Source organism: Rattus norvegicus, chromosome 9 (assembly GCF_021556685.1).
Source record: "Rattus norvegicus strain SHRSP/BbbUtx chromosome 9, alternate assembly SHRSP_T2T, whole genome shotgun sequence".
In the NCBI taxonomy this organism is placed as follows: Eukaryota; Metazoa; Chordata; class Mammalia; order Rodentia; family Muridae; genus Rattus; species Rattus norvegicus.
Window position 1 is genome coordinate 20,882,940 of NC_141542.1, and position 10,723 is coordinate 20,893,662.

Below are 10,723 nucleotides of genomic sequence, written 5' to 3' on the forward strand. Positions count from 1 at the left end.
CTGGGTAAAATGATTTAAATTTTTATAATCTATTAAAAATTGTAAAGTGCATTTGATATGAAAGCTGCAAGTGATATACTTCACATTTTTGCTTATATACCATCGTCAATTTTATGTGCATCCTGCAAATATTGTCCATGTTTATTCAGGCTCTTAATATTTCACCATGACATTCACAGAAATCATATTCAGCAAACTGTATATGTTGACGTATAATAGAATTGTATTCTACACAGTATAGCATAGAAATATGTATACATAACTTCCCATATGTGTGTATATACATATGTCAATAGCTCAAGAAAATGAGTATCACTTTTTCATTGTCGTATTATTTTCATCAAAATCCTGAGAACATTGAAATGGCATCAAATACGGACCAGATTGGCAAAAAAAGGAAAAAAAAGGAAAAAACTCCAAAAAATAAAACTCTTATAAAGAATCTAACGATACTAGCAAAAGATGCAAAAATATTAAAGTCTAAATGAAATATAAAGCCCAGATGAAATACTGTATAATATTTTCTCAACTCTAGGATAATGTATTTTTGTACAACTATCAATAAGAGGCCTGAATTTTGAAGAATTCAAAAGTAGTGCAGTATAATTATGCAGTGGTCAATACTGTTGCATACCATTTTACATAACTGCAAACATTCTCGTTCTTTTGTTCCGTGGCCTAAGACAAACTCGGGTAGATTTATGGGGAACCATTGCATTGTAGACTTAAACTGGATTAATTTGGGGGTGAGTAAGTCATATTTTGGTAAAGTTGCTTTAAAAATAAACCTTTGGATAGTAGTACAGCAAGTAACTCTCCCTGAAGGAAAAACCAGACACCAGGAACCTAGACCACTGCTGTCCAGGAGAAATTTCTAGATGATAAAATAGTCTATATCTGCAGTGTTTCTGGCTATGGATTCTGGCTGGCTGTTTGCCTCCTGGTTTGCCTGCTGTGACTAAAGAGGCAGATTTTAGTTCTTAGTTCAGTTCATCTCAAATAGCCATGTGAGACCAGTGGGTGCCATTTGGACAGTGTAGCCACAGAAAACTGAAGCAGTGTAACCAAAGACTCACCTAGGAGTCATTTGACCTCCTAGAAGTGACTTGGGAAAACGTTGGCAATGAGAGCCTCTTGGGGAGCTCACCTTCACCAAAAGCAAACTGTGAATCCTTTACTCTTCTGCAATAGTCATAATGTAACTGGTCTCACACCCACCCCACCCCTCACCAAAGACACTTGAGAGGGAGCTGAACCCACTGTGTGCTTTAGATTTCACTTCGAAGTGGAGCAGACTGAGATTGCCAAGTCCTTTGTGTGGCTCCAGGGACTTGGGCCTGACCAGGAGTGAGGAGGAAATGAAGAATGACATTGGACACACATACATGGGGAAGGCTGGGTCCGTGAGCTGGAGAAAATGCAGCATCCCAGAAGCTCAGCATGTTTATTATATAGAGTTGGCCAGGAAGCAGGGCTGTTGCACAGGGAAACAAGGAGGTGGGCATTACATGCAGATAAACAAGGAGGGGAGGACTATGCATATGTAACTGACAAGGGGCAGATTTAGCTAATCTCAGTAGGAGCAGTCTTCAGGCTGTAAATATACAGATGGGGCCAGGGAGAAAGGTAGAGTAGACTTTTTCTGCACACACTATCAATGCCATCCTGAGAAGGCTTTGGCATGTCTCTGAGCCTCAAGGGGCATGGGGGCCTTTGCCTTTTCCCCACTGATAAATGGCTTTGGGTCCATGGCATGGTCATATCATGTTTACAACACACATCCAGTTAGGGCTGCACTTCCTCAGGGCTTCCTCTGCTCCCACAGTGAGATCTCAAAAGAAAAACAGAAACCAAACAAATGAACAGTGTGCTCAGTGAACTGGTTAATTCCCTAAAGTATACAGATCCAGTGTCCTAAGTCTAGGACTTCCTCAAAGGGTACAGAAAATCCTGTGGACCTAAAATAAGCAATAAACAAACAAACAAAAAAAACCAAAAAAACCAAAAACCAAACAAAGACCCTTGTGCCTCCCAAAAAAATGAATGGGAGAAAAAATTATTAAAGGTTTTCATACAAATGTTTAAGAAAAACAGAGGCAATGTACTTAATAGCGTTAGTGTGCTGAGACGTGAGGCCCACTCACAGCATGCAGCATTTGGGAGTCTCAGACAACTTAACAGAAGAGGACTCCTAATTATTCTTTGTGACCACTCTCCACATACTACTCAAAGCTTAATACTAACCTTCATAATTGAGTTGGGGACAATATTCACCATAGCAGATAATTGAAGCATTAGTGCACACAGATACACACACACACACACACACTCACACACGCACACACACACAAAACACACACACTCACATGCATACACACACACTCACATATACACACACACTCACACACATACACACACAGACACACAGACACTCACACACACAAGCACACACACATACACACACACACACAAAACACACACAAAACACATACAAAACACACACACACTCAGTAGCACACACAAGAGAAATGCATATTCTATGAAGTTTCTTGGCATATTTTTATTTGTAATCCTCAATGCTTTAGTATTCTTGCTTTTGCTTAAAGGGGGGAAAAGTCAGGCTTCATTTTCCCCCTTTTGAAATGACAGATATCTGTGTGTTAAACATACTCTGATGGCTGTCCAGGCTGCCTCGGCCTATTTGACAGCATCCAGGTCACCTTGGTCAGGACAGTGGTTGCTCTTCTTATTGGCAGCTGGTTTGCATCACAAGAGTTTTCCACATCCTTACCAATATTAGAAGTTTGGTGACACAAGCAGCTTGACAAACAGTAAAACTATTGTGGTTTTGCCTTTCTGGAGGACATTAAAATTTACATGGTTTGCATATTGCTTGTTTTCTTAGCATTTAGTCCTGCTTTAGCGCTGTTCAAATGTGGCCATGCAGCCAGCATCCCTTTGCTCCAGGCTCTCAGCACCCCATTCCTGTCACTGATCTGATGCATACTTGGTCCCAGAGATGGACAGCAGAGGGACTTGACACACAGCATCCACTCTGCTCCACTGCTTTGCTTTTTACAAATTCTTTACAATGGCTATTTCTTTTTTTTTCACATGCTATGTACTTTATTTTATTTTTTTATTAACTTGTGTATTTCTTATATACATTTCGAGTGTTATTCTGTTTCCCGGTTTCCGGGCAAACATACCCCCCCCTCCCCTTCTTTATGGGTGTTCCCCTCCCCATCCTCCCCCCCCCGTTTCTGCCCTCCCCTCAACAATCTAGTTCACTGGGGGTTCAGTCTTAGCAGGACCCAGGGGTTCCCCTTCCACTGGTGCTCTTACTAGGATATTCATTGCTACCTATGAGGTCAGAGTCCAGGGTCAGTCCATGTATAGTCTTTAGGTAGTGGCTTAGTCCCTGGAAGCTCTGGTTGCTTGGCATTGTTGTACATATGGGGTCTCGAGCCCCTTCAAGCTCTTCCAGTTCTTTCTCTAATTCCTTCAACGGGGGTCCTATTCTCAATTCAGTGGTTTGCTGCTGGCATTCACCTCTGTGTTTGTTGTATTCTGGCTGTGTCTCTTGGGAGAGATCTACATCCGGCTCCTGTCACCCTGCACTTCTTTGCTTCATCCATCTTGTCTAACTGGATGGCTGTATATGCATGGGCCATATGTGGGGCAGGCTCTGAATGGGTGTTCCTTCTATGTCTGTTTTAATCTTTGCCTCTCTATTCCCTGCCAAGGGTATTCTTGTTCCCCTTTTAAAGAAGGAGTGAAGCATTCACATTTTAATCATCCATCTTGAGTTTCATTTCTTCTAGACATCTAGGGTAATTCAAGCATTTGGACTAATAGACACTTATCAATGAGTGCATACCATGTGTGTTTTTCTGTGATTGGGTTAACTCACTCAGGAGGATATTTTCTCGTTCATTCTATTTGCCTACGAATTTCATAAAGACATTGTTTTTGATAGCTGAGTAATATTCCATTGTGTAGATGTACCACATTTTCTGTATCCATTCCTCTGTTGAAGGGCATCTGGGTTCTTTCCAGCTTCTGGCTATTATAAATAAGGCTGCTATGAACATAGTGGGGCACGTGTCTTTTTTATATGTTGGGGCATCTTTTGGGTATATGACCAAGAGACGTATAGCTGGATCCTCAGGCAGTGTCCAATTTTCTGAGGAACCTCCAGACTGATTTCCAGAATGGTTGTACCAGTCTGCAATCCCTCCAACAACGGAGGAGTGTTCCTCTTTCTCCGCATCCTCACCAGCATCTGCTGTCACCTGAGTTTTTGATCTTAGCCTTTCTCACTGGTGTGAGGTGAAATCTCAGGGTTGTTTTGATTTGCATTTCCGTTATGACTAAAGATTTTGAACATTTCTTTAGGTGTTTCTCAGACATTCGACATTCCTCAGCTGTGAATTCTTTGTTTAGCTCTGAACCCCATTTTTAATAGGGTTATTTGTCTCCCTGCGGTCTAACTTCTTGAGTTCTTTGTGTATTTTGGATATAAGGCCTCTATCTGTTGTAGGATTGGTAAAGATCTTTTCACAATGTGTTCGTTGCTGTTTTGTCCTAACCACAGTGTCCTTTGCCTTACAGAAGCTTTGCAGTTTTATGAGATCACATTTGTTGATTCTTGATCTTAGAGCATAAGCCACTGTCAATTGGATCAACAATTTTCCCCAGCCTCTCCTGCTCTCGTCCAGGCTAAGCTATCAAAGGTCTTGGAGTTCTCCTTACCCAGGAAGACCTCATGATCGTACAGGAAGCTGTGCTAGTCCTCTGGTGGCCACTTGCCCAGCTCTGAATCGGGATAAACCATGTGCTCCTTGATCATCATGCTCTTGGCCCTGAACACCAGGACCAGGGCCAGCAGCAGCCCATGGGGACTCCCAGGCCAACACCTTGCACCACAGTAGAGATCAAAGGGAGGCAGCAGGGAAGTAGGGTCTCAGAGCACCTTAGCAGCAGTCCATCCCCAGAGAGGGCTTTTGTTACATTTCAAATGTTAACCCTTTTCCTGGTTTCCCATCCACAAAACCCCTTATAACGTGCCTCCCCCTTCTACTGTGAGGGTGTTACCACCCACCCAAACACCCAGGCCTACCTGCCTCCCTGTTCTGGTTTCCCCTACACTGGGGCATCAAGCCTTGACACGACCAAGGGCTTCTCCTCCCATTTGTACCCAAGAAGGCCATCCTCTTCTACACATGCAGCTGTAGCCATGGGTCTGTCCATGTGTACTCTTTGGATGGTGGTTTAGGCCCTGGGAGCTCTGGCTGTTTCTTAGTGTTGTTCTTATGGGGCTGTAAACCCCTTCAGCTCCCTCAATCCTTTCTCTTACTTCTCCATTTGGGACCCTGTTTTCAGCTAAATGGTTGGCTGCAAGTATCTGCTTCTGTATTTGTCATGCTCTTTACGCCACTCTTTTGAGCATATCACCACAGAGCAACGAAGTTGTATTGTGTTGGCCTGATGATGTGTAGACAAATAGTTGATTTCTTAATTCCTAATGATGGTTGTATAAGAATTCCTAAAATTAGATTAGTAATTTTAAGCTTTTATAATAGGACTGCTATTATGTTTTCTCTGGTAATCAAAATTGCATTGAAATCTCTTCTATTCTTAAAGTGTCATGAGTGAATTGCTTCTGCAATACCAAGCAGGATCTACAAATTACAGCCCATCCTAAGAGGGTATAAACCAATTAACCAAGGTTCATAAAAAGAGAACTAATGATTTAGTATAGGTGCATGGACTGAACATAAATAATTGACTGGATTTGCCTATAGGCAATTTCACTTATTCTTTTCTCATAAAAATTACAGCTTTTAACTCTCCATGAATGTGCAGAGCCAGTGACAGATGGTGACGGTTTATCCTGATGATTACTCTTCATGGATATGCATGTAAACATTCCCTGTCCTAAACTGATTATCCAACTTATGATTTGAATTCCTGTGCAAACTTGTGGTGACCTTTTCACCATGTGATGCTGTGTTCAGAAAGATATACAAATGCTGAGGACAAAGAGAGAGAAAGCTTTTTAGACAGAACTGAACTGAAGAGAACAGAACTCAAGAAGAACTTAGAAGTAAAGGCATAGCGTTGAGAGTAAGGCACTGAGAGTAAGGAAATTATTGTGTCATAAGAGCAAGAGAACAGGAGATAAGAAGAAGAGAGCAAGGAGAACCTTCTAAGTCAAACTTTATGGAGGCAAACTTTTGTCTTTTAGAAAACTGAAGAACTTAGAAATAAACGTTAAAATCACTGCTCTTCATCCTTCAGCCTGGCTCAGTGGCTAGCCTCTGCTCTTCAGTCAGGCTCACTGGCTAGCCTCTGCTCTTCAGTCAGGCTCACTGGCTAGCCTCTGCTCTTCAGCCTGGCTCACTGACTAGCCTCTGCTATTCAGTCAGGCTCACTGTCTAGCCTCTGCTCTTCAGTCAGGCTCACTGACTAGCCTCTGCTCTTCAGTCAGCCTCACTGGCTAGCCTCTGCTCTTCAGTCAGGTTCCCTGGCTAGCCTCTGCTCTTCAGTCAGGCTCACTGGCTAGCCTCTGCTCTTCAGTCAGGCTCACTGGCTAGCCTCTGCTCTTCAGTCAGGCTCACTGTTTAGCCTCTGCTCTTCAGTCAGGCTCACTGGCTAGACTCTGCTCTTCAGTCAGGCTCACTGGCTAGCCTCTGCTCTTCAGTCAGGCTCACTGGCTAGCCTCTGCTCTTCAGTCAGGTTCCCTGACTAGCTTCTGCTCTTCAGTCAGGCTCACTGGCTAGCCTCTGCTCTTCAGTCAGGCTCACTGGCTAGCCTCTGCTCTTCAGTCAGGCTCACTGGCTAGCCTCTGCTCTTCACCCTGGCTCACTGTCCAGCCTGTGCTCTTCAGTCAGGCTCACTGGCTAGACTCTCCTCTTCAGCTGGGCTCACTGGCTAGCCTCTGCTCTTCAGTCAGGCTCACTGGCTAGCCTCTGCTCTTCAGTCAGGCTCACTGTCTAGCCTCTGCTCTTCAGCCTGGCTCACTGACTAGCCTCTGCTGTTCAGTCAGGCTCACTGTCTAGCCTCTGCTCTTCAGTCAGGCTCACTGTCTAGCCTCTGCTCTTCAGTCAGGCTCACTGTCTAGCCTCTGCTCTTCAGTCAGGCTCACTGGGTAGCCTCTGCTCTTCAGTCAGGCTCACTGGGTAGCCTCTGCTCTTCAGTCAGGCTCACTGGCTAGCCTCTGCTCTTCAGTCAGGCTCACTGGCTAGCCTGTCCTCTTCAGCTGGGCTCACTGGCCTATGGGGACCTAGCACATCACTTAACCATCTGCTCATGACTGCCTGACCACACTGACCACCTGACCACCCTGACTTCTTAAAGTCATTCTCTAGAAAGAGCACAAGAAACCAAAGAAGAACACCACAGCAAACTTTTCCCATGGGCTTTGCTTAACCTTAAGTTCTTTCATTATTTCTTTAAAAGAGTGAAATATAATTTCGGGTATTCATATGGCCAAGAGAACTGTGCAGTAGTCACTGCTTTATGGAATTTGGTGCTAAATCAAAAGATTCCTTTATTCTATTACGATGTTATCTCTATGCTTTATGATGTATGTTTAGAAAACACAACACTAAATTCCTAAATCTAGATGTTTTAAGACATCAGCTCATGGAGAAACATAACTGCTTACCTATCTAGACTGCTGTTTTTTGCTATACTGCAGGTAAAATCAATTTTCCACACTACTTCCATGATTTTCAAGAATGAATAATAGTAAAATAAGTTGAACATAATGGCCAGAAAGGGGGTTCTGTCAAGTTGTCTTATGTTGGACAAGATACCAAGCTATGACTGGTCAACCAAAACTAACAGAACTTACAGAAAATACATACTTTCTTATCATTCCTCCTCCCCGATGGTCAGTGATTTATTGAGCACCTACTATGATCCTAGTACTATGCATCTAAGGGTGTAATGGTAAATAAAAACAATAAAAAGCCTCAGTAAGGAATAAAGAAAAATGAAACATAACTTTGAAACTCAGAATTCAATATAAGCAAAACCACCATTTCTTTAACTGGTGATTTCTGAAAACTTCATCATTTTTGCCATGGGCTTCTACCGTAATGATACTCAGTCTTGATTTTGTAAGTCACAAAAAGCAAGTCACACTTCTTTCTTGGCTCCCACAACTGTCAAAGAGAACAACACTGTCACTGTCCATTTCGCTTCCCTATCAATCCTGCTATGGATGGTAATGAATTCCAGTCTTTTCAATGTGAAAACAGGCCACCACTTGAGGGCAAAGGTTATTAAAATTACCCAAACCCGTATATTCTCTAAAATTTTCACATAGCCTTTTACTGATATCACAATGTAAATTCACCACAAATGTTTATCCAATGAAAATATTGAATAGCTCTGCAAATAGGAGCGATAATCATATATACTTGAAAACAACTATCATGGAAACAAACGACGTACTAGGAGAAAAAACCACTAAAAGCTACACAAGCAGCAAAAAGACACTACATTTCTCTGTTTGAAAGTTAGGTGATACACTTGATCTTTAAAGACAGGCAATGTACTTGATCTTTAAGCCCTTCAACTGTGCTCTGTCCACATAGAAACTGCAGTAGATGATAATCTTTTGTAAAATTTATTTATTTATATGTGAGACAATGCAGCTGTCTTCAGACACAACAGAAGAGGGCATCAGTACTCATTACAGATGGTTGTGAGCCACCATGTGGTTGCTGGGATTTGAACTCAGGACCTCTGGAAGAACACTTGGTGCTCTTACCCACTGAGCCATCTCTCCAGTCCTCACAACGGCCTCTTACACAGCATCACAGTAGTCTATTTCACTAGATGGCTCCAGGGTGATAACAGACAAACTTTCACAGTTCCTGAGCACTTCTGAGTTCAAATACCACCAGTGCCCACTCTGTGCCGTTGGCACATTCTGACCTGTCTCCTAAGGGTTGTCAGCCACAAAAGGGACAGGTTAGCACCACACAGTATTCACTGTCCTATCCTAAAAACCCCTTCGATTCTGAAAAAGCCACATTCCATGCTTGCTCCATATTTGAGGAAGCCAAATGGTTGATCTGGCTCAAGGCTCTACTTTTCTTACCTCATCAACTTTCTTTTTCCACTTCTTGTCACAAGAAGTATTTTTTTATGCTGCAACTACACTGCAGTGTTTGAAGGAAACCACCATAAACTCTGGGTGTCACCTCTTGAAATTTAAAATTCACAAAATAATTCATGGCTTTCTAATCAGCACCATGGAAAATAAATAAAAACAAGCAAAACCGTTCCAAAGGAACTTGCTGATCTGGAGGCCTGCTCATAGCAGGCAGGAAAGAATTAAATTATGCAGAACTGTAATCTCTCAGAGCTTTGGAGGCTAAAAAAGAGGAAACCTCTGTTCATGTTCCCTTTCTCCAAGTAATTGAAGGAGGGTATTTAACATCCTCCAATTACAATCTCTTGCAAGGGGCAACCAATTTCAAAGTAGATCAGAAAAAATCTATTAAATAATACATTCATTGCCTGAGGTTTTAAGAAAATATTTTCCCACGATCCCCGTCCTTTAACAGCACACTCAGATTACCTCTCCATTCTTTCTCAATGCCATGGGCTTTCAAATCCCTGCTTCTGCTCTCCATACATCCCTGAACCCTCCCTTCCCCTACCCAATGGGCTCACTTTGCATTGCCTCCTTCTGCCACTGCTTTCCCAGGGCAGGGGGCCAGGGGCGGGGGGCAGGGCCAGAACCAGCCCAAGGAGGGACTCGGGTTTCCTACCTACCATGATTCTGCTGCTCTGGCGGTGCAGCCCGCCCTGCTTGCTGCTTGCTGTCCCTGGGGACCAGACCGGAGGTTGGTCTAGGGGTCAGCGCGAGCACCACGCCTCCAGGTCCCCTGGCAGGGCATGCCTGGGGTTCGTCCCTGGACACTGCGAGGCTGCAGTCTCCGTTGGAAACCCCTCCACTGTCATAGCGCGCCCTCTGGTGACCGAGCTGACCCCCAAAGCCGCTAAGGCCCGCTTCCCTGGCCGCTTCTTCTGCTTTTTCTTTTCTTTTCTTCATTCTCTTTTTGTTCACGATGTGGCGCCTGCGAAGAGCTCCCCTCCAGCAAGGAGGACATCGTGCAGGCAGATTCACCTCTGGGCCCTGCCGTGGTTGGAGAGGGAGAGAGAGGAGTCAGCTTGGGCGGCGGCGCCCCGGCTGCTGGCACCTGCGGAAGGAAAACTCGCCCAGGCACACGCGCTGCTGCCGGCGCCAAATATAACGCGCGCGCCCGGTCCCCTCAGGCCCCGCGCTCACCCACGAGCTCCGCGTGCCCTGAGGCCCGGCTCGGGCGCGGTCGAGGGTCGGGGTGGGAAGGACACGGGTGCCCACTCCGCGGTGCAGGCAACACCGGGAGGCGGGACATGGCGAGGCGTGTGGTGTGGAGCTCCGGGCTCCGCTCAGGCCCGTCAGTCCCCCCTCAGGGCTCTGCGGTGGCCCAGGGTGGCTTCTGCGGGCCCCAGGACCACCGTGACCTACCCGCGGTCATCACCTCTGGAGCTTCCCGCTGCCCCAGGCTGGAGCCTTGGACGATGTGATTGTGGTTGCCACTCTCCTAGGCTGGCTCAGCAGGGCACAAGCCACCACCACCTTTCCTCACCTGAAGGCATCCTGATGGGGCTGAGAGCCCACATCCAGCAGGCGAGCCTCAGGGCACAGGGCCAT

At 44.9% G+C, this 10,723-nt stretch overlaps 1 protein-coding gene across 1 annotated transcript in view; it reads right to left on the reverse strand.

Moving 5' to 3' along the window:
* The window catches only part of LOC148003452 (disks large homolog 5-like), a 34,087-nt gene extending 23,688 nt beyond the window's left edge, over positions 1-10,399 (reverse strand). The window contains exons 1-2 of the mRNA XM_087568724.1: positions 10,316-10,399; positions 9,799-10,162 (exon numbers count right to left, since the gene is read on the reverse strand). Coding sequence (XP_087424850.1) covers positions 9,799-10,078 — 280 coding nt within the window. The 5' untranslated portion in view covers positions 10,079-10,162; positions 10,316-10,399. The remainder of the gene's footprint in view (positions 1-9,798; positions 10,163-10,315) is intronic.
* Between the last annotated feature and the right edge of the window lie 324 nt (positions 10,400-10,723).